This window comes from Homalodisca vitripennis, chromosome 4 (genome assembly GCF_021130785.1).
Source record: "Homalodisca vitripennis isolate AUS2020 chromosome 4, UT_GWSS_2.1, whole genome shotgun sequence".
Taxonomy (NCBI): Eukaryota; Metazoa; Arthropoda; class Insecta; order Hemiptera; family Cicadellidae; genus Homalodisca; species Homalodisca vitripennis.
The window spans coordinates 148,733,535-148,759,636 of record NC_060210.1 but is presented as its reverse complement, the minus strand read 5'-3'; the positions used below and the strand labels follow the sequence as shown (position 1 = coordinate 148,759,636).

The window sequence follows — 26,102 nt, the reverse complement described above, 5'->3', positions numbered from 1 at the left end:
ACTCAAACGAAATACCTAATGTTATCTAAACCAGAGCTGAAATAGGTTAAGAGAAACCCATTTGCGTTATATTATTGTTTATTTTAGTCTCATTGACATAGTTTTAAATGGACTTTGGATCTTATTATTTCTGTGCATCAAAAGAAAATGAAAGTGACAGTTACTACTCTTTCTGGCGATTTATTTGTTCTTGATGTTGGAGAAGATCTAGAATTAGAAAATTTCAAAGCTTTTTGTGAGTTAGAATCTGGGTTTCCTGCTCCAGAAATTTCAATAGTTCATAATGGTAGACCCCTAATAGATAATAAAAAGTCAATGAAGAACCATGGAGTAAAAGATGGTGATGTTGTTGTTCTCCAGCACATTGCTTCAGGATCTCATAACAATCGCCCCATGAGTTTTAATGCTCCTGATCAAGGTAGGCTGTCTGATATTTGTCTAGTTAAAATAAATTTTAATTTAAAGATTAACCCTCTTAAGTGGCAGTCAGAATTTCCTTGGGTGGCAGGCCGATTTTTGCCTCTGTGTACTAAATTGTTTAAAGATTGCACATAATATGCTGAAACCTCAGTGTTTATATTTTTGTAGCCTAATTTGTATATTCCATAGATTTTAAAGAATCCTGTAAAAAAAATCATTTTTGTGTTAATTATTTTTAATAGGCTAATCACTGTTAAGCGAAAAAACATTTTGTTTTTTAATGTCAAAATCAGAAGGCCATAAGAAATAGTCAAACATTTTTCTAATTCACCCTTTTAGCCTTAGGTGTGAAAAAAATCTGTGATGAAAAGTGCTGAGTTACTATATTTAGTGTGACTAGGCTATGCGAAAAGTTCCAGACGGTTTTAGACAAAAACAAAAGGTTTTAGAGAAATTGTCACAATTTATTTTTTATAATTAAGAGCTCATTTTTATTTTTTTTTAAAGATAGGCCTAAATAAATTAGCATATGTATAAAAAACTTTGTAACATTCAGATTTTTGAGCCCATGAGCCTAAATTAAGATAATATGCTAATTACAAGATATTTTATGCAACATGATTGAATTATAATTAATAAAAAATTAAATTCAAGGAAGATAGGCCACGTTGTAATAATGATCAATATTATCTTTGTAAATATATATTAAACAATATGATTTTACAATCAAATTACGCATTATAATATAAAAGAAAGTGATGTTTACTGTTCTTTCACAACATCAACAAGCGCACCAAACATTGAACAACTGAGTCGCGAGTTCTCTGAGAAAGAGTTATCATGATGCTGACAATAATTAGGTACAAAACTAGTCAAGCGAGAAAGCAGATCTTGGGCATTCGTTTTGTATTTAAATGACATTTATAAAAACTGTTTTATATCCTATGTACAAATTAATAATGTCAGTCAGTTTTCCAACTTACAAAACTTTTGTTTGTGATTTCTCTATTAAAGACTTGATTTCAAAAATCTGTTACATATGGAAACTATAATTCCTACATAAAACCACATAATTGACCATAGACTATAAATGCCCATAATGGACTATAACTGCTCCATAAATGGAATTTTCATTGTTGCAACTTAAAAGTTTCTTAAAAAAATAATGCATATATGGAATTGTTCAAAGTTACTTAATTTTGTCAATGCAACTGGTCAAACGCTGTTAAGGGTGATTTTTACAAATTTTTGTACTTTTCCATTTACTATTCGTAGACAAAAACAGAATGGACAATTATGTTATTTTATAATGAATATGAAATTTCAGTCTCGTTTTTTTTCATTGGTACATGTTATATTTGGATTAAGCATTTATGAATATTAAATGATGATTAAAATTAGAATAGTTGAGCATAGTTAGCTTTATGTTTTGTTGAATAAAGTTTTATGAATTGAATTGAATTGAATAGTATATGATCGTCGGAAAACCAATGCTTGCCACCTAACAAACAACAACAAATCATCAGAAATCCAAATGATGCCATGTAACACATTAATTTGTTAAGTCTAAAGTTCATTCCCAAGAATTTTCTTTCATGATTTCTAACCTTATTAGCCTACTGCACAGTACAATTAACGGCTTTTAAAATTGTATTAAAGTGAAGCAATACTTTTATAAGTAAAAGAAATGTATTTGTTTCAGATTATATAAAATAACAAAACTTTATTTAAACTATATTTGAGCATCGTAATATGATTACTTTAGCCAATCTGAAATGGTATTTCTGTAGGTACTGATGCCGGGTGGGGTACGATAAGCGGACCCGGTTTTTTTATATCGAAGAATATAATCATCGATACCTAATATTCGCATATCGAATCATAGACTATCAATCGATATAAAAGTAATAACAATCATATGTTTAATTAAACTGTGAATTTAATGATATCACAAATAATAAATGAATATAACGAAAATTAGGGAAACTCATTACTTTGACAAAATTAATCAGAACGAGAACAATCAAACGGCAAAACCATAAATAATTAAGAAATGATAACAAACATTGGGAATAGAAAATAAATTACAACATAACAATAATTAGAATAGGAAACAGAAATTTGTCGAACTATCTACATGTCTTCGCCTGGGTAGCAATTTTTTACAGCTTTTAAGAAATGGTTGAATGCGTCCTCTGCAAAAAATTGTACCTCTTTTCTATATAAATATTCACAGAGGTGATCTGCGAGAAGGTCAGCTGGGATACCACTTCTTAGACTACGTTTTACGGCTCTTTCAACTGTCTGAGTGTTGGCACCAGTTGCTGGGTTTAAATATTTTTCACTATGGTTGACAGTAAAATGGACAAAACCACAATCACTTAATCCAAAATATGCTTTCCACATATCTGTAACTATAGTTGTTCTAGGCTGCACGTGTTTTAGTACGAGAGGAATGAGAGTTTTAGCATCTCGTTTGTTTTCAGGACAAATCTCTATCCTATATCTACCCTCACGTTTTTGTTCTTCTGGTATAGTTTCTATTAAACTTAGAATCCAGGTTCCTTCTACCAACCTCCCTTTGTTATTTTTACGTTTTCCAATTTTACACTCATCAATTTCCACCACCACTCTTTTCTTCTCTTTTCCAGGACCTCCAAGCTTTTCTTCCCTATTAAACTGATCATCTATACAAACAAAACAGATTGCCTTTTCTTGAAGAATCTGAAATTGGTGTGCACTTGTTTTGTTCTTGAAGAAACCAAGCGTATAGGCTATTCTCAACCTGAGGAAATTTGCCCTTTTTCAATGTTTCCTGGCGCTTTTCACATTGTCACTGCTTTTGTAAAAAAAACAATATTTTCACTTTTCTTCCGTATGTCATGTATCACTGCGTGACCGATATCATATTCATTTACAGGGTTAGCAAGCTTATCGTCTTTATCAAGTCTATTAAAATCTCATTCTTCTGAAACAGAGATAAGATTTTATGTTTTTGTTTACACTGAGACATTTTTCACTTGCTGTCTTGAAATATAAATTAAGCACAAACTACATCACTAAGCACAGTAGCAATAACACGGATAACACTGGTACTGTTACCGTGAACAACGGGTAAAGCACGAGACAACTGAGCGATTGTATGTTATTTGTTTACACAGTCTTAAGTAATGTCTCAACTTGAATCCCCCACTCCACACCCATCAAAATTCACCGGATTATTGGAGTGCCGAACTGGTGCAGTGCTGGATTATAGAGGGTTTACTGTATTGCTTTAAGGAAGTTATGAATTCTTTAAAACAAGGGAAATTCTCCTTAAACAAGGTGGGATTCTTCGGTGCCACACAGTGCTGGGACATTTGCAGCTAAATTCAGCTACATTTTCCCTGAGGTGCCTTTCTACATTTATCTCAGAACAAGTTCTTAAACTGGGTTTTTTTGTTCTCTTAGGACAAGAAGCTTATAAATTGCACTTAGTCCTGTAAGGACCTTTGCACTGCTTCCGGAGTGATAGGATATTCAGGATGGGTAAGGTTAGGGAGTAGGGGCCGCCTTCTATCGAGATCCATGAGGAAGAATTAGGGCACTACATCTCAGTCATCCCGGAAGAAGGGAGGCCAGCTGTGAACCAGCCTCTTCAGTCAAAGTAGGCAGGGGGTGGCACACCCTTGTTGAGGTTAACAAGAGCCTCTGAGGTAAGGGAACAAACCCCACCAACTCCAACAGCCATCCTCCACAATAGGCTAGACCTATCGAATTGCCCATGAATCCCAGAATCTCAACATTTGCAGTTAGTGATGTGCCGCTACTGGACATCCATAAGGTTGCCCAGATTAAAGTGGCACATCGGTTTTTGCTGTGCCCAGTGGTGGGTTCAACTGGTAGGTATAAACCAGCCAGAAGTGATCCCTGCTGGGTGCTTAAACTGGGTTACTTAAGCTTATTTGAGTCAAAGCTAAGGTACGGAATAATATTTTGGGGATTTTCTAGTGTCATTAACTTTAATAGAGTATTCACTCGTCAAAAGAGAGCGTTGAGGTTCATATGGGGAATGAGATTAGATGAGAGCTGTATAGAGCGTTTCCGATCTAGTGGTATCCTTACCTTGGCCTCCTCCCTTCTCATTTTTCATTCGGCCATGTTAGTTTATCAAAATAAAATCCTTTTTCAGATTGAAATCATGATAATAACACACAGCACAGAAATTACCTAATTTCAGGCCGTTTCAGACTCAACATTTACAAAAACTAAATTTATGTCCAGTATAATTAAATTTTCCTAGTAGGAAATTTTAGAGCCATCATAATTTCTATCTCTACATTTTTGTTAGTAATCAGTTATATCAGAATTAATAACATTAAATGAACTATTATTGCTAACATATTATGAAAGCCTAAAAGAAATAAATTGTACTTATTTGCAATTTATGTTTATTCTGCAATATCCATTATTAAAAGTGTGCATGTGACTTAAAATATTCGTTTAAATAATAAAAGCCATGGTTTGTAATGTAAAATCGTTTAAATAATAAAAGCCATGGTTTGTAATGTAAAAGTTGTGAATAGTCTGTAAGCGAGCGTATAAACTAACAATGGACAGTGACTTCATCACAAACCATGCTTACAGTATTGATTTCCTTCCAGCACTCCAAGAGTAATTTCCTGATTCTTTTCACATCTAGGTAGATATGCTTATTAATAAACTCCATTGTCATTGTAAGGCATTCAGTAGTACTGTGCCTCACAAATTATTGGTCAGCATCGTCGAAATTTTCCCTCTCAGTTGCAATGAGCCATCCTCCCTTGTTAATGTAACTGTATTCAAGATCAAGGTTAATCAGAAATTTCCTTGAGTGTACAAAAGTATTCTACAAGAGTTTGATAGTAGTAAACCAAGAATAAAAAAATGGAATTGTTCCATAATTACCAAGTTATTTAACACCAGATTACAACATCAGAGAGGGTCCCACTGATTAGTTATTGTAATAAGATTTAAAATCTTGCCACTAATTTTATATTGAATATTGCCAGCAATATAAAAGAAAAGAATGGGAGAAATGATAAAAATAGGTAAGGAATGATGGGAAGTCTTATTTTGCACGTGGTAGATTTGGATGATCTACCTGATCGAATAGTGGTCAAAGCAGCTTTGTCATCCAGAGAAATCCTTATGGTTGCTTTGGAAAACTCTAGGGGTATTTTCCATTAGTAGCTGAGACAAGAATACAAACTAATGAGTTTTATAATGATGAACTCTAAACGTATAAACTAGTATAAAGGACCTGACAGAATGAATGAGTTATCACACATACGGCCAGACTTCTTTTTTGTGTTTTACCCCAAAATCAATAGGTTTTTTCATTCAACTATAAAAATTTATATACCAATTTTGAAGTCTCTAAGATTTTTCTATCAAGAGTTATCACAAAGTCAGAAAGACTGCTCTTGGACCTCTTGTTCCCAAAATCAATAGCATTCTTCCTTGGACCAAGAGGAATCTATGTTCAAAGTTTCAAGTCTCTACGACATTTCTATCAAAAGTAATTGCACAGATGGCCAAACAGACAGACGGGCAGTATTAAAAAAAGACAGACTTCATATGGTACTTTGGTATTATAAGGAGGCCACTAACTTTTGAAGTTTTTCTTACTGAGGACCTAAAAAAAAAAAACATGTCATTATGGACCGGTTCTTGTTATCTACCTCCTTAAAGGAAGCGATGCCAGCAAGAAGAAGGCCACTCTGTCCTTATCTGTTATTAGATTATATAAGTAGGTTTAGATTAGCTTATCATAAATATGTTCATAGTAGCACCAAAGTTGAAGATAATCTTTATGAGGGTCTATGTGATCTGAGCTTGAATTTTGTTTTTATCTCGAGGAATGTATTTCTTTTTTGTAAAAATGTGGGGCTCTTTCGAAGTCTACCCACACTGATGGCAAGAGGTTGAGACAGATGACATAGTCATAAATAGAACAATAATAAATATTGTTACTACTACGTAATATTAACTAATACTATTGACATTAAACATTATTAATTAGACATTAACATATTAAACACAGAAAGATTATTAATACAGTTAACAAATAAAACTATAAAATCAGTAGCAATAAAACAACATTTGCAATCTTTCCAACAACCACTCAGTCAATTGGTAAAAAGTAATAGCAAAATGGAGATTATACATTGATATTAAATATTGTTTAAGAGAAAATACTGGATCTAAATACTGTAACTAGATTATTACATTTTGGTCATTTGTTTTTAATTTTTGATATTGAAATCTTAGAAATTCAGATACCTTATAATAGGCCTTTTCGACCAAAAGGATTTTTAATCCATCTAAGAACTCAACTTACAATATTTGTTAGATTAGATGTTTATTGTAAGGTTATGATTATTAGGCAATTTATTATAAAGGTTAATACCCATATAATAAACACTTTTCAAATATTGCTGTGGTTTGTATGTGATATAGTATTAGCAAATCATTATTTCTGGTATTGTGGTGGTGAATAGTCTTTTCTGTAGAATATTAGTTTAAACTATCATGAACTTGACTTAATACACTTTATACATGTACGCATATGGGACAGTGAGACTCCTCAATCTTCTGGGCAAGAACTTCTTCTCCAGAAAATGTCATTATTCTTATAATCTTTTTTGGAATTTTAAAACTTAGGCTGCTAGTTCTACAGAACCCCACAATGCAATTGAGTAAAATATCCTTATTGTGGTTCATTTTTGTTTTAAAACTTAAGATATGTGTAACTCAGCTCACATTGATGATACAAATCGTATTCAGTTTTTTACATAAGCTTTTTATATGTTCTGTCCATGTCATGTGTTCATCAAAACAAACTCCTAATAGTTTCATAGCTTTGCAATTATTTATTTGTTTATCTATGGTAACTGTAAACATGTGTTCTCTGTCATGTCTGTTTTTAAAGTGAACAATATTTGTTTTTTTAGTATTCAGAACCATTTAATTAATTCCAAACCTCTCTTCTAATTTAACTATAGTTTGTTTGACTAATAGTTTTATATCACATGTAAGTTCTCTTCCTTGATTATTATTGCTGCGGTGTCATCAGCACATAAAACTAATTTTGTATTTACGTCTTGAAGTAGATCACAGTAAATAGTATGTAAAATAGTCTACTTAAGCTTTGACCAAGGTTTCACTATATATATTTGTTATATTAATCTTCATATATTAATATTTTGCTTATTGGTTCATCATCAAATTTAGGATATTAAAGATAACCTGAGTATTAAATGTGCTGTAATTGTGTTCTAATAAAAAATACTTAGATATTTTTGTTAGATAATTTGACAGAAATGGTAGGAAACTAAAAGAGATTTGGATGGTTACAAATCATACTTTTAAATGAATCATCTTATAAAAGTTTTATTGTGAAAAGTGATACACTAAAATGTGATTTAATATTAATTATTTTTATGGCACGAAAATCTTTTGGTGGCTCCCAGCTTGTGAAGCGAGAGCTTCCTAAGAGTTATTAGAGAGAGCTTCCTAGTCCCAACTTCACCTGGTAAAATAAGACTTACTTTTTTTTGGAGTTGGGGTTTGAAGGCTCTTTCTCTTGTACCTCTTTCTCTTGTAACTGTACTAGATGGAGGAAGGCTGATGTAATGAAATACTGTTGTTTGTTAAGTGACACATCACTAACATGTACTTTGATGCAGGTCCTCTGACAGGTCTTGACTTCAGCAGCATCCAAGTTCCTGGAGCTGCCATGTCTCCCACGAGTGGCCGGGCTGGACCGGCCGGCATTACTCCAAGGATGGATGACCCAGCTTATGTCCGAGACTTGTTCATGGCTAATCCAGATCAACTTGCACTGTTGAAGCAAAATAATCCTCGACTTGCTGATGCATTAGCAACTGGTAGACTTGGTTAGTTTTGATTATCCTTTACATTTATATAGAAAATATCAAAAATAATATAAATAAATACACCTGAGCATTTTCGGTTTGGAAAATAAAAAAGCATTATTAGTTCAGACCTAGAATACTGAACAATTAATTATATACAGAGGTTATCTGTTTGATTGTTCCAGAATATATATTCATACGATGTTTTTATATAAAGTGTAATATTTAAATGTTTGAATTTATTAGCTGTTGTCGAATAGTCGTTTCAGACTCGGAAGCTTGCCAGTGTGGATCTATTTGGTCTTACTTTCAAAGAACAACATAATTAATTATTCATGCAGTAAACATGTGTCAATATCTAGATGAAATAGGAACAACTCCTAGTTGTCCATTGTATTTGTTTGCCTTTTAACTCTTCAGTGCTGGACATTTTATTGTGGTTCATGCGAAAACTGCCAGGGCTCTTTTTGGTAAGATAGATTATAGAAGTTTTTGGATTACTGAAGGTATTATTATGAGATTGCCAAATAACCTCTTAGAACATGGTATTTTGGTATTCAGTGGTATAAAAATGGTATATAAATATTAACATTGTGTTAATGGAAGGACCTCTTGAGTTTGTAAAACTCTGGATTCAGTTCTGATTAATTTAAAGTTGTATATTTCTGGTTTATAAATCTTTTTTTATAGTTTTCCTTTTCATATTTGTTCTTTTCCAAATCTTATGCTAATGTAAAAGTTTTTTTTTAATGTTCTAATTTGTATTAGTCAAAGCTGTTTAATTATCTTCCTTTTTCGTTAAAAATGTTTACCAGCAAAAAATAATGTTTTTACGAGGGCTGTTTTTTTTTTCAACTTCCGATGTGGTATAAAAATAAAACTAGGGAGAGTAATTAAATAAATTTATTATCAAAAGTTAGGTACATTATTAGTTACTTTTCAACATAATCACCATTTAAATTGAGGCATTTTTCATACCTGGGTACAAGTTTCTTAATACCTTCTTCATAGAAGTTTGCCGTCAGTGATTTGAGATGGGTTTTCACGGCGTCTCGCAGCGCGTCGTCTGTTCGGAAGCTCTGCCCTCCTAGCATCTTCTTCAGTTCCGGGAAAAGGTGATAGTTACTCGGTGCTAAGTCAGGACTATACGCCGGATGGTCAAAAACATCCCATTGAGGACGGGCGTTGTCACGAATGAGCACTACTCCCGATGTGAGCATTCCTCTCCTTTTGTTCTGGATAGCTCTCCGCAAACGTTGTAACGTACCGCAGTATCCTTCCGCATTGATTGTGGTACCTGACTCTAAAAAACTCAACAAGCAATACATCTTTTTGATCCCAAAACACGGTGGCCATAATCTTTTTGTTGTTGAAAGTTTTTTTGAATTTTTTGGGTTTGTTTGGAGAGTTTGAATGCATCCATTGTTGGGACTGCTGTTTCGTTTCTGGGGTGTTGTACAGAACCCATTTCTCATCTCCTGTCACGGTTTTGATAAAAAAATCTTCGCCATCAGCTTCATAACGGTTCAGAAAAGACGTTGGTGACGCCATTCGCCGAGCTGTGTGGTCATCAGACAACATCTTCGGCACCCATCGCCCACAAAGTGTTTTGTAGCCTAACTTGTCAGTTACGATAGAGTGTAGAGCTGACCTTGAAATCTCAGGAAACTGATTGGATAGCTCCGTAATCGTAAACCTTCGATTGCTTCTTACACTTTGGTCAACTCGATCAACGAGGTCTTCGTTTGCGACCGACTTTCGTCCTTGGCCCCCTTCATTATGAATGTCAACTCGTCCATCTTTAAATTTCCTACACCAATCACGCACTGCACTGTCACTCATAAAGCTTTCACCGTATACTCGTTCCATTCTACGGTGAATTTCTGCTGCAGATAACCCTTCAGCTTGCAAGAAACGAATGACACTTCTCAACTCACACTTGGCGGGAGATTCTATCATGGTAGCCATGTTTATGTGTTGCTAGATAAATTGGAAATGGCGTCGGGCGTCCGAAAATGAGTGAGGTTGTAGTGGGAGAGGTGCGCAGTCGACTGCCGCGCATTGCTGGCCGATACTGCTCGCCCAACCATCTAGCGGCACGATCGGAAGTTGAAAAAAAAAAACAGCCCTCGTATTATTGTTATATTTTTGTTTCTTTAGTTTATGTTCGTACATAATTTAATTAAAATAGTTATGTAGTGTTTTATATAGTTGTGTATTTAAGTTTTGATATTTTGTAACAATTATTTTGTCTAAAAATGTAGTCTGTTCTTTTGTGATAGTATTTTAAAAATATATACATTGTGACTTTGGTTGGATTTTAGAAGTGTTCGCTAATGTTATGAGGGAACAAATGAAAGAGCGTGAAAGAAGACAGGAGCAAAGATTGAGGATGATGAATGCTCATCCTTTTGATACTGAGGCCCAAAGACTCATAGCAGAAGAAATAAAGCAAAAGAATATTGAAGCAAACATGGAGGCAGCTATGGAATACAATCCTGAAAACATTTGGAACTGTGGTTATGCTTTACATTAATTGTAAAGTTAATGGATATCCAGTCAAGGCATTTATTGATTCTGGTAAGTAATTTGTTAGTGGTTTTTTATTTTATATTAATATTAGTGTACTGAAGGAAACATGTGTTTTTCAGACATTTTCCATCGTTTAGTGATACGGAAAAAAAATCAGGTGACATTGGCAAATGTCTGAAAACTCCTATTTCCTTCACAACCCTTCCATAGACAAAAATGAACATCAAAGAATTAGTCTAGTTTTCTGAGAATTTTAAACGTTATTTTTTTAGTGAGACCCAAAAATATTGTAAAAATAAACTGGAATATTATTTTTTGGGCATGTACAAGAAATGTTTTGGCTTTGTAAAAAACATATGGGTTTGTGAAAAATATTAAAAAATGGTTACAATTAACATTTTTACTCTGTTTTTTATAATAACAATATAAAACTCAGAAGGAACCCAAGGTCACAAATATACAGTCTATACACATAATGTGCATGTATTCAAGGGAGACTATAACCTTGTGGTTTCAGTTCAGGTGAAAGTTGTCTTGTTTAGATGTTTTTATTCATTATGACTATGCAGGCAATAAATTTATGGAGAAAATTTAAATAGTTACTGAAGTAGCAATTGGTACATTTTCAGCCAGAAATATTCTAAAATAACATTGTAAAATAACGTACTTATAATAGTAAAAAGTTTGTAATGGCCCAGATATCATTACTTAACATACAATTATTTTTAAGTTGGAGCGTGCACGACGGTACATCCTCCATACAAATTAGGATCCCTGAAATTGGTAACACAGATCTATAAAAATCGGACTATAAAGTAGTTAGTAAGCCTATATTGTTGTTAAAATTAAAAGAACACTACTATACTATGTACTAGTATGTAGTGATGGGCTGAAGCCGAGTCCTAAATCTTGAATCCAACGAATCTTTAATAAAGATTATGCACATATGCTTTTGTTTCCCCATCATTGTACTTAAAGACCAGTCACAAATTTAACTCAGAAATAACAAATTTAGATCTTTTACACACTTTATTATGCTTAAAATTTTTGATCACATTTAGTTATATTTTGTGAGATTTATATTGGTCTTGTGTAGGTGCACAAACTACGATAATGTCAGCTGCATGTGCTGAGAGGGTCAACATCATGCGGCTGGTTGATACACGATGGGCAGGGATTGCCAAGGGAGTGGGAGTTCAGCGAATTATTGGCCGAATTCATATGGTTCAAGTAGCCATTGAAAATGACTACTTGACTACATCATTCTCTGTATTAGAAGAACAGCCTATGGATATGCTTCTGGGACTCGATATGCTTAAACGGCATCAGGTAATAATATGTACTTTTACGTAACAAACACATTTTCCTGTGTACATTAATAGTATGTAAAGTTGCTGTGTATTATCTATCCATAAAGAGTTTTTTAAGTTTATTTATTTTACCTTAGACAACTTTTTTACAAGCCAGTAACATCATGACTATCTTTTGGTTTCCCACCGTGTTAAAACATTGCTAACACAATTTATTTTTATCTTGAGATTTTCAGCCTTGTCATTATGGGATTAAAGTCGTGATGTAACTGGCTTCAAACAACCTACACTCAATTGTTATTTGTGATCCTGGATCAAAAGTCTTCAAGACATACCAATCTGCAGTTTTTAGTAAACTTTTCTCGTCATAAGCCTGATAAACTTTTCATAACCATTCAATGATTTGATCGCAAGAAGTTTTCATTATGATAATTTTTTACCATCAGTCAATGTGCCCTTCAATTTGAGTACACACATACATTATATATATATAAGTAAAAAAATTATATTTTATAATTAGATTTGACAAAGTGCTCACATTCCACCAATACGTATCCTGTCTCTGAGCAGTTTTTACTCCTGCCACTTAGCGAATTAATTTATATTAAATACCTTAGCAACTAGTTAATGTTCATATCAAATTTTAAGACTCGTATCTGTTTTAGTGTTGTATAGATCTAAAAAAGAATGTACTTCGTATTGGAACAACAGGGACTGAAACCCATTTCTTGAGTGAACGGGATCTGCCAGATTGTGCACGCCTCACCTCCAATGCTGATGATGAAGTCATGGAGACCATAGAAGACAAAGACATACAGAAAGCAATTCTAGCCAGTCGCCAGACAAACCCCTCAGGTAATCTGACTACAGCATACTAATGTGTTAATAACGCCATTCTTTTGTGTAAACTGAACATTTGTGGAATATTATGTATGGCCTTTTAAATGATAATAACTATGCCGACTGATTTAATGCAAAATACTCATTACAATCATTAAATAAAATATCACTTCAAAGGATTCACGTGCCAAGTGGAGAGCTACAAGGCTTTATTCTGGGTCCATTTTTATTTCAACATACATACTCTTTCATCTCCTTATTTTGGTCTCATCTGCAAGTTCTTCAAAAGTGGTATTGTTTAATGATGATATATTTCAGTTGTATATATTTACATGTACAAATTTCTCATTATATGAAATAAATTTTCAATTTTGATGATAGTATTATTTTTTGTTTGCTAAATTTAATGTTGTTGAATGTGCTGTCACAACGGAAGTATATCATCATTAAACAACACACACACACACACACACACAATATGTGTATATACTATATATATATAGAGCTTAAAAACTCAACTTAAGGCATTTAGTTATATTAATGGTGTTCAGCCTGTAATTAGTTGACTCACTGTACAGTATATTTCGAATTTGGCACACGCAAGGGCAGTACAAGTTGTTCTAATTGTAAGCATTACAGGAAGTGTTAACTTAAATAACATGTGTTTGATATTGTATTGTTAACCAACTAGGCTTTGTGCCTTTTTCTCCACCTCCTGAGGTGACTGAAATCTGTAACTGCTCAGTTACTAACTCAATATTCATATTTAGGTCAAATTTTATGAAATTTATATTTAGGGACAATGGCACAAATCCTTGTTAAAGTAGCAACTGTTTACTTCTATTTTAATGCGTAAAAGTTACATTTGTTGGGAGTGTGTTACGCTCTTGCAATTGAACTTAATACAGTTTTAGAATGATTTAAAGTAATTAAGTGAGTTTTATGAGAAAAACTTAATTTAAAACTTCTAAACAATTTAAACTTAATGAAATCTTAATACAATAAATATTGCCTTCAAATTCTAAAGACATAATATTGTAAGGTATCAATCAATATTGATAGTAAATAACTTGAATAGTTCAAATGGATTCACATAAGTACAATAAATAACACCAAAATATTTAAACTTAATTTGTCAGTTAAACGGACACTGCATCCACATAAATGAGTATAAGTACTAAATATAACCATAATATAACCCACAAATTGTTTAATAAATGAAATGTAATTCCGTATAACTTTGTACATAGGTAGTTATCGTTGCTAATCATAGTCACATAAGTAACAAATGAAAACTTTGCAGTGTTTTAAAATATAAAACTTTATTTATATGATATTTCCATAGATTAGATAACCAAAGTGTTTAGCCTGCTTTACCCCATTACAGTCTTTCTAAATATTTGTAGAAAAATGCCTTGTTATTTGTAAATTGTATGTGGTAAAGATGTTATTGTTTTAACTGCATTAATTCATTATCGTTTTATGCTTTGCACTCAGGACGGTCTTTTAAGAAATGTCTTTTGAGCACTTGGCCATTCCGGTTTCTGTATTATTATAACAACACAGAATACTACAAAAAAGTGATTGACCAGCTGTTTGAGGTATTTGGTAAAAAGAAGAAATAATCTAAGCACGGCAAATAACTAAAATATAACTGATCTGACAAAGGAATGGCTGTGGCCATCAATCTTGTCATCTGAGCACAAAGGATAACCCTTTGGCATAGTTGACCAAAACTAGCAATTAATAATTTGGCTGAACATGTTACTGTTTCCTGTTATGTTTCAATGATTTGGTTTGGAAAAAATACTATAATTTGTCTCACAGTCCAGAATAATATAAATACATTTTTGGTAGTTGATTCCAATGTTAAGTTTTTTTTTTGTTTCTTAAGTTTTAAATAAACTTCTTCACTTTAGATACTTTAATGAACATTTCCTAGACATTTTGCTTTAATTATTGAAATTGTCATTAAGCTGGCTATTTTAAAGTCTGCACAAGAAGTTGACAATTTTGAGTATGTCTGAAGCCTAAAAACAAAATATATTAAAAGTTATTCTTTAGTATCAAGAGGAAAAATGAGATTTTGATAAACAATTAAAAATTTGTTGTAACAAAACTCTCAGTTAATGATGCAAGAATGTGGTTTATACAAAGCATTTTGGATAAATAATTTGTACTTGACTAGCCAAGAAGTAGGTATAGCTATTGTAGATGTTATTGTAAGCAGCACAGAGTAAACTATAGTGGTGTGTGTTGCAAGGCCTGGCGCACAGTATAAACGAGTGTTGTCACATGATCCCAGTCTTCCCATCCACAGTGTGAACTACATCATTTTACGCTATGGTTTGTTTCCTTCACTTTTCCTTTTCTCTTCGCTATTTTATGAATTTCCTAAATAAATAATATGTTGATCACTTGAACAAACGAATGAAAATATCTTATTTTTATAAGAACATATGAGTGACTTAACATTAAACAAAATTAATGACAAACGCAGTAAAAATACTTATTATCTCGATAATGGGATGTGGAAATTTTAAGTTTAAGTTTTTAAAGAGAGACCAAATAATTAAAAATAGTTGTGTCATTACGTGGTGTATTGTGCAAACTATCAACATGATTTTTTTATATTGTAAAGATCACAGAACTATCACTCAACCAACTACTCATACTTCTCTCAAAAATGTGATTGTATTGACTTCCTTTGTCCTCATTTACTTATTTCAAGAAGTGGCAAAGTAAAGAGTAAGTACTTTTCCAAAATAATATATTTAGACTAAACATATTGTTTTAACAGTTTTTTCTGATATGTAATTTTTTATGATAACTGGCATGGTAAATTTATATTTGTTTCAATAATATTAGGTTTTAATATTATAATTGTTGTATATTTTAATTCCAAAAATGATATATTTCTTCATAACAAACAATTGGATTCAAGTAGTGTGTAAATAATTCCCAGCCCAGTTGTGAAACACAATGTGGTGTATCTTTAAATCTTAACATTTATTAAATCTGACAATAACAACAGCATTAATTAAATTATAAAAAAACTAACAACTATGTTTATAAAATTTCCATTAGGCAGTATTACTGATGAAGTAGGTGCATCTTTTTTCAAATTTTAAAATTATTTTTAAAATATATACATTTTTTTAAATAAAATTTAAACATTGATCAAAATTGGACCAAAATGCTAATAAAAATTAATAAGTACAATATTTTGTGCATACATTTTACTTTATTTAAATTCCAACTTATTGTCATAAAACTTTACAAAAGAGTGACAAAGTACATTGAGCATTTGTTGCCAAGTCATATTAAATAAAAATACTAATCTAATTCATGCGTAGAATTAAAAAATATGCAAATAAGTATATTGCATAATTAAACAGACAATATAAATAAATCATTGTTACATGTATGGCAGTATTATAAATATGAAAATATATTACTACGGAGTGAAACAAGAATTTAAAAACTAATGTCACTTGTAAAAAATCTTCTATTGAGTAAATCAGATTTTCCAAAAGACAGGTGTAAAACTCTGACAAAAATATGTTTGTAGAGCAGTGGTTCCCAAGGGGTGGTCCAAGGACCTATGCTAGGGGGTTAGTGAAAGGTAGATACACAAGTCAACACATCTAATAAGAACACCACGTGACAGCAATTAAGAAGATCTAATAAATTATGTTGAAATTGTTCTTATTTTATAAAAGTTTAGTGTTAAATGTAATAACATGGGTGCATATTTATCTGTGGTAATTAATTGTACATTATGGCAACAGCCATCACACTGGAAGCAGTTGCACTGCTAGTTACTAAGATTTATTCTCTATTAAGCCTGAGATATTTAGCTATACCAGCTTCGTACTTCAATTGCTATTTCTCTGTACTATTTCTAGTACAGTAATCCTTTGTGATCTACCCGAGATTTGAACCCGAGACTACACTAGTCTACAGTGGGAGAAATTTAATATTTCTAAAAGATTGAAAAAACTTATATCTTGCCATGAGAAACTGGTTATTCGTGGTTAACTGTGGTGAAAGTTATTGTGTGGGTGCAGAATGCGTAACCAGTTGGTAAAACTTCTACATTTCAGATCAATTGATAAAGAAAAACCTTTCTCCATTACAAATAGTCTATTGCCTAGTATGAATTCAATCAAACTTGCGTGCAGAGTTAGTAACCAGTTATTTGTTTTGTGGCGACCAATTCTACTGACTTGCCACATTGGCAATAATGTTGTGATACAAATTAACCTAGAGTGGTCCACGATTATCAACAGCTGAGATATGCTATGCAGGCAAATCGTTATGCAACGAATAACAGTTTATTCGTATCGCACATATACAATGAACTTTCACACAAGTAACTAGTTTATAGCCAAGTAATGATCATGAATTTTCAATAACAGATGAACTTTTCTTAATTAAATGTATTGAAGTGTAAATTTTTAAATGTAGATCCTCCATTTTGTAAGTTGTTAAATAAATGAAACTGGAACAAATTATAGTTTCAGGTGTCATTGATGTCTGTTTTGGTAGTTTTTTTAATTCCACGTGTTTTATTTTGTTTATAAATGTCAAGAAAGAGGGCTTCTAATGTGTATAAGTATAAATTAAAAAAGCTATCAGCAGAATCACTTTTGTATTCAGTTATTAATAGTATAATGTGTAAGTCTCTATTAGCCGTGAACAACTACTGGTACAACCCATTGTACTACTGGTAGATGGTGGTGGTGCATGTATTGAATCGAATTGGAAACTGATTTGAATTTGGGAATTGATAACAAAAATACAATTAAAATTAGTTGTACAACGACTGTGCAACAGCTTCTGTGCAGCTGTTCATGTCTCAGCTGTATTGATGGGCATTGCTGTATGTGCAGCATATTAGCCAGACACAACTGGTTGTACAACGACTGTGCAACAGCTTCTGTGCAGCTGTTCATGTCTCAGCTGTATTGATGGACATTGCTGTATGTGCAGCATATTAGCCAGACACAACTGGTTGTACAACGACTGTGCAACAGCTTCTGTGCAGCTGTTCATGTCTCAACTGGATTAATGGGCATTGCTGTATGTGCAGCTTATTAGCCAGACACAACTGGTTGTACAACGACTGTGCAACAGCTTCTGTGCAGCTGTTCATGTCTCAGCTGGATTGACGGGCATTGCTGTATGTGCAGCATATTAGCCAGACACAACTGGTTGTACAACGACTGTGCAACAGCTTCTGTGCAGCTGTTCATGTCTCAGCTGGATTGACGGGCATTGCTGTATGTGCAGCATATTAGCCAGACACAACTGGTTGTACAACAATTTTGGTTTTTGAATGTGCAGTAGACTAGAGCATATGATGGAATTGAAAACTGTGAAAAAAGTTTATTCCTGTTCTTGGTCTGTGTACTTGTTGTTACTTGCCAATTTTAAGTTCCGTTTGGAAATTTCACTGCTGCAGCACTGCGGTTGGTGTCCTGTGTTTGAACATTGTCTATCTTTATCTGTTAGCAAAAGCCACATGTACAAATATGGCAAAATTCAGTCGTTTTGCTATCTGTTAATGCATATTGCAAATGCCCCCATCAATTGAAAATCATCAATTGTGATGTATGTGCTGTTATCTGTTTTTTTTGGTACAAAAGCCATGTAAGGACTTGAAATTCTCTGTCAGAATTGTAAAGTATAAGAACAAAATATTATGAGTGATGGAAAGGCTTTTAAATGGGTAAGAGCTTTAAAAGCTGCCCAAAAGAACAGTCATAATGAGACAAGGAGTAAACCACCCTCAATGAATTACCAAAGATATGGTGCAGAAAGTGAATAATAAACTGAAAATAAATAAAACGTTTCATATTTTTTTTATTATCAGGAGACTTTTCAAGTTTCAAGAAGTGTCTCTATGACATTTTTATTAAGCAACATGTTTTGCTGTATGGAAATATCCGTCCATATGTAGCAAAACAAACTCAAGATCTCATCACAGCATATTGCTAGAAACAATTTGATAACCCCCCAAACAGCCTCAATTTAGTGCCCAGAGACTAGCATTTGTTTCTTCATCTGAAAAAACATCTTGAAGGTCAGTATTGTAAACAACAATATTGTGAAAATGATCCTGTTCCAGTCGCTATTAATTCACGATTTCGCTATGAAGATATTAAAGTATACATAAGATCTAATAGTGATATCCAATCAAGAAAACACAATGACACTCGAGATAAAACAGTTTAATCTTTACAAATTGGTAGCTTATGTTCTTTATTTCTATAGTTGATTTTCGGGGTTTCACTGTAAAAAGAATTACGACGAAGCTATTTTTAACAAGCTCACAGTTGTAACTTTACACTGTGCCATTTTGTATAAATTTAATCATGTTTTTTTCATTTTTATAGAAACTAATTGTGGTACGGTTAAAACGGAAAACTTGCAATTGTAAATATAGCCATCTATGCAGGGAGGTAACTAACTATTCAAATGAAGTAAGTTCTGACATCCTGAAGTAATTAAAAATTTATTTTTATCAGCAAAAAGGTCATAAAATGTTGTGTAAAATATAGTCATATGCGAAGCCTAGGACTAACATAAGTGTTTCTGAAACTTATGACTTTTTTTTCATTAATAAGACAGGAAGCAATAGCTCCGTACTACACAGTGCTGTTTCTAACTGAGATGATATCAATAGTAATAATTGACCAGGCTAAAGTTTGCTAGTCAACTATTTGTCACAACGGTGGTACAAGTTGTACCACTAGTTCTCCATGGCTACTAGCAGCCTAAGATTGTAGTTTGAAGTAGTGAGTAATAAATCCTTGATCCTAAATTTAATAGTTAATTTTATGTGTCCTTATTGTTTCAGATTCCAGAAAAAAGTGAAATTTTGTTTTCGTAAATCAATATTGTGGTTTAATGGAAGAAAAATTATATATTGTTTTTTTATTATATAAATTTGTGTGCATTATAATTATAAGTATAATTGATTTTTTCTCAATAATAAAAAGTTCCTGGAAATTTACTGGAATCAAGCATTAAATTTATTTTTAGTGTATGTTTATTAAGCCACAGATTTGAAAATGTTGTAGTTATATTTCATCATATCAGTTTCTATGTAATTGGTTTTTTATGCATATAAATTGGAGCACAAATGTTTAGGTTATAGTTAAAATGAATTTATTATTGAAACTTGCTCAATCATCTAATTCCACATCACTGATAAAAGCAATACAATTTAATTCCAACCATTCTTTAATGTATATAAGCCAATGTTTCTGTGTGAAAACCAACAAAGTTTTTCCAAAAAATTTGGAAATAACATTAAATAAAAGTTTTTGCCATATTTATTTTCATGTAACTGCTGTACTTTACAGGTCACTTTAAATATAAAATGTAATAAATAGCATGAAAGATTAAAAACATTGCAAATAAAAATGTAAATGTCCAAAATTTGCTTTGATTGATATATAACTAAAAAATCAGTTATAATAAGATGTTGGGGTTTTTTATGATACTGTATGTGTGTAGTAAACTTAAAAGGAAAAGTATTTATATTATCACTATCTAACAAAAAATTAACAATACAAAACCTGCAAGTAAAAGCAATTTAACCCTAGATTGTGGAGCTGAGATGTGTTCACATTTTTATTGCTGTACTGTGGCAAAGGTATAATTATTTAATTGTGTTGTTATTTTACACTATATCACAGTGATATTAGTACCAATCAATTCAAGAGATTCTAATCTATATATTGCATTATAATTTGTGTCTGTAGATGATATTTAATGACCGTTGTAGTAAAGAGTATTCAAACTTATGAAATCCATCTTTCAACCTAGAGGTTGGAGCCCACAAAATGCCATTATATTGAGAATTACATGTAATTCTTCATAAGATTGTGGTCTAACATAATATTAGTTTTCAAAAAATCCTAAAATTTTTTTTATAATCACTTATACTTTACAATAGTTTTTATTTGTCTGCCAAACCTTGATTGTGTAATGTTTTGCATAAACTCTTTGTATACGTTTATTTTGTTGTGTAATATCAATAAATAAGTATAATATGTACTCTTTCACAACGTTATGATTTAACATATTAGATCTAAAAAAGTCATAAAATGTTTTCATAATTTATTTTTATGTTACAGGTTATAACTTTTTTGTGAACAAAATTTATTTAATATATGGGCATTTACATATTTTGTTATCACCCAGTATTTTAAAGTATTTTAAATTTTTTGCATTTTCTTTTAACCAAAGTGTTGTAGATGGGGAATCAGTATCCTAAAGTACTATAAAAACAAAGTTTAAGGATACATTTTCGCTAGATTCAGTAATTATTTACAAAGCTTGCAGTTTCATGGAAAATTGTTCTGTGTTAATACATTTTTAAAATATGTTTTGGGATAAAATAGTATTATTTCCTAGTAGTGTACAAAAAAATTCTTATTTGAATTTTACAACCACTGTTACAAATACAATGTAATACACAGTTGTGAGTATGCAAATAAACTCACAAAGAAAAATTGCCATAAATCAATTTTACTTTAACTGAAATATACTGCATATGATGTTATTTCTAATTTAAGTGTACACAAACTTCCTATTTTGGATTTTGTTAGAAATTTTTTTAATTTCCTTTGAGTGTTGAAAGTAAGAAATTTTATAAAAAACTTTATGCCGCTTTCCATTCTTGTACCAGCTGATACTAACTAACCTTCCAATATTAGGCAATTCATAAATGGTAAAATTAAAATGAAATGTTTGAGTATGCGTTGATTAATTTGCACTTTAGGAACTATAATATAACACATAAGGACAAAAAGATTTCATGAACCTAGAAAAATAGATTAGACATGTACTACGCAGAAAGTCTTAGCGACACAGATGGCTAGAACACGTATTGAGTTTCAACAATCACCAACCTGTAATATATATATATGTATTTATCTATTGGAGATAAATTGGAATCTCCTCTTTCTATTGGTACTAAAGACATTGTGATAACAATGCTTTTTATACATCTAAATTGAAAAGTGGGCTACAGCAACAAGCGCAAGTAGCTTCACTAGTACTTGAGTTAAACTCAGAAAATAAAATTTTATTAATGTTGATATAAAAATTATGTTTCAAAATCCAATAAATACCACACCCCTTTTGTCACGAACAAGTTATAGCTATCAGTAGCAGTAATGGGGAAAAAAGCAGTAGATAAATTATTGTGCTTTCACCTCGAGGTAAAAATGTATGTTTACACTGTTTCATTGTTGATGATCTGTTACCTATTGTGAGGAAACTATTGGACATACTCAATCAGATTAAAGTTGCAAAAATTCACTTATTTATTATCTGATTTCAACATACATTCATCATTTGATTTTTTTAAACTTTTATTCCAAATTGTTACTTTTGTAAAATTAACAATTTCTGAATACTTTAGTTTAAAAAATTTAAATGGCTGTCTTAAAATTTAATTTAGAGATTCTACCAAACTGCTTTTACTGATAGATCCACATAAAAGGTTTATAAAGATGGTTAAATTAATGTGGTTGTGTTAAAGTTCGTTATTAAAAAATACACGTCTAGACAGATAGACAGTAAACGAAAAGTAATCTACCCAGACTATTGAATGCATTTAATTTTTGGTTTCTCTTGGTTCAAGGGACAATATCCCAAAATTTGTAGTGAGAGTTTGGAAACACTGTGTATACTTTACTTTGAAATTCTCAAATGTTATACTACATAATTGAAATTAACTATGGTGTAAAAATCAATTTAGCAAAATGTCGAAGATCACATTACTTGCATTCTCAGAGTCAGCGCATGGGCAGCATTGAGTATAGCTGTGATATTTGAGTCAGATCAATTTTTCATTTCCTGTAATGTTAAAATCCTTTGTAGGTGCAAGTACAAGTCAGTTGAATCCATCAACATCCGTCCTGGAGTCAGACAGATTTGGAGAGCCGGAGGTAAAAGAACTTGTGAATCTTGGATTTACAAGAGAACAGGTATGTTTACTTTTTAAATATTAATTTTTAGTAAAAAACTTTAAATAACTTCAGTGATCCAGAATTGATACTGATATTTACCAAGTTATGTACTTATTGTAAAACTTAAAATTTGGACATATTAATTATTAGATTTTTAGTGTTAAATAATATGATTACAATTTTTTTCCCCATTGTATTAATACATTTAATGTTACAGTTTGTAATAATAATATATATTATTAATAATAGTATTATAAAATTGTACAATATTATTTATACATAGAAATTAAACAAAAGCTATAATTTTTAAATGTAAATATAGTATTTATTAAAACGTCTCAATCAAGATGTAATAGGACATTTTACTCTTTGTTCATCTGCCTTTTGGCAATATTAAATTAATATAATATTTTATTTTGTGACATCTTCTATCTTTATATTAAATACCTTGATGTATATTATATTTACAGTAAGATCTGTTATTTTCATAAGTAAAAACACAAGATCATAAAATAATACATTTAGGTTGGGTTAAAAGGATTCATTATTTATTTGTTTTTCTTCATAAGAGTTTCTTTAGGAATTTGTGTGAAATCAAAATAATAATAATTGAATAAAAGTCAGGTTGAAAAAATAAGATAGTTATGAAAACATTGCATTCTGTTTCTATTGTATTATGTTAGATCTAAAAATTTATAAAAAAGGTGACTATTGATTTTCATCTTAAAAGTTTTTCTTAGCTAAGCTGAGATTTAACTACACTGTTATTTTTTCCCATTTGAATTGATCAAATCTTGTTCACTCTTTTTATGTAATTTCTTAATTTTTAAAGATAAATTCTAAGTACATTTTAAAAAATTTGTCATTGGGAGAATTCTTTCCAAGCAGTTAGGATTTGTTTTATGTTTCATTAAAAATTAAATACTCAATATAAATGTTCATCATATTTATTTATATTAAATTGATTGCAGGTGATTGCAGAGCTACGTCGCTTTAATGGTGACAAAAAGCAAGCCACTGCCGCACTATTTGCAAAGTCACTCAAGTTTTGAAGTGGTGCACGCTCAACGTTATCCACAATTTTTCACTGATTTGAATTGTACAAGCAATTAGATTTTGTTAGTTGAATTTAACCAGTTACATTGTTTTATTGCTGTCATTTTAATAAAAGTGTTTATAAGTTTTTATATGTGGCTTAAAAATACTCTCCTGTTACTCACTAGTTAATTCTGAGTATCTTCATAGCTGTTATGTACCTCATTGATATGTACCTTCTGTTCTTTTTTCGAAAATTACTTTTCACTGTTGTTTATTTGGAAATTATTGTGTTCTTATATTGTTTTGGAGACAATATTGCTTTTCAGGATATACACCAGGCAGAAGTAACAATCATGGATGATTAATAATATGTCCTCAAAGACTATTTTAGAATGTGAAAGTTAGTTCGAATCATATGAAGACACAAGTGGCCTGTTTTCAACTGAACAATAAACTGACTAATAATAAACTCAATATGCTTTTAGATGGTGTTAAAGAAAAACACATCAGTATTTTGTAGTTACCTTAGATTGATTTCTCATTTTTAAAATCCACTTTCAAACATCATCAGCAAAAATAAAAATAAGAGTCAATATTACACACCATCTTGCTGGCTTGAATGGGAGCCAAAGCATAAGTTCTGTGTACTACTTTGTCTCTTGTTTCTTTAGCTGCTGAATATTGTGTTCCTACGTGCCTAAATAATGCATATACAAAAGTGATCATTACAGTACTGTGAAACATTGCTCCTACCTTTAAAAGAAAGCACTCATCGGAGAGTACAGCTTCCCAGTTGATCTCAAAAGGTTCATTAGAATGAGTCCTTTTTAACCAATTTCAAACTGAATGGGCAAATGCAAAGCATGGAAATCCAGACAATGATTGAATGAGTCTTGATCCCTATTGTGACTGTGGAATGGGTTCCCAGACAATGAAGCACACTGTCAATTTTTGTTGTATGCATTCTTTTCTGGGAGATTTATTTTGGTCTTCACAGCTCGGAGGGACCTGGCTGGATTGTGGAAAGTGGAAATGACATCACTAAACACCATTAAAAAAAGTAAAAAATACATTGGTAAAATAATTAGTAAATAATTAAACATACCAAAATGTTGAAAAATGTCCTGTGAAGGTATTTTCTGAATTTTTTTGTCTATCTGTATACATTTCTTTTTAACAAACTATTTTAATTTAACTTTAAAAAGTAATATAAAGTAAAACATAATGGAAAAATAACCAAACATTTTTATTCAAAAGTTTCTAACAGAATGATTTTCAAAAAGTCAAATGTAAACAACGAAACTAAAATGATTATTTTGCAGACCAAACTCTGATCAGCTGATCAATGTAGTGGGTTTACTTACATTATTCCGTTTTCAATTATTGTTGAGACACTTAGTTCACCCTATACATTACATAATCATCAATTCATCTGCGAAGAGCAACTGCTATCTGGGGTTTTTCTTATCTGATACTAAACTCACTGTCATCTAATCTGGCTTCAGTTGATATAGCTGGTTCTGGAACACAGGTTTCATGAATCTCTCATTCCTGACGTACACAGCTCCATTTTCACCATCCTCCACTTCACATGAACGATTTTCTTCACTATTGACCACTACCCTTTTTTCATGAGTCGTTTTCAAGCTTCTTGTACCAAATCTTTTCACCAACAGCGAGATCTCTTTTAACCACATTCTCATTGTGTGTTTCTACTTATCGGGTTCTGTTTTTAGCCAAACTTCTCTTTCTTGAGCTGAGCATAATTTCTTTGTGTGGTTGTTAAAGTTTTTGATGCCTATGCGATTGGTCCCTTATCTAGAAGAACAAACAACCAAGGGCTAAAGACAAAGCATCTGTTTGGATTGTTAATGGTCTGGTCAGGTCATAGATTTGAGGAGAGCTGCTGTTGATATCTGATAATATGAAAACATACGGAATGCTCGTTTCTCCAAAGAAAAGGATAATTTTGATGAATCAGCTTCTTCAACAGTTCACTTAAAGTAGACAAATTCCTAGTGTACCTGGAAAGATAGGTAACCATACCAAAAATCCTCTTTTATTTCTGGCAT

The 26,102-nt window shown here is 31.7% G+C and overlaps 1 protein-coding gene across 1 annotated transcript; it reads left to right on the top strand.

Annotated features, from left to right (window-relative positions):
- On the top strand, positions 1–24,179 carry LOC124360304 (protein DDI1 homolog 2-like). Its single transcript, XM_046813810.1, is given in 8 exon segments — positions 1–418; positions 8,130–8,339; positions 10,643–10,821; positions 10,823–10,898; positions 11,947–12,179; positions 12,826–13,015; positions 22,904–23,010; positions 23,964–24,179. Coding segments are annotated over 8 exon segments (1,347 nt in total). The 5' UTR covers positions 1–147; the 3' UTR covers positions 24,045–24,179.
- Positions 24,180–26,102: the final 1,923 nt, after the last annotated feature.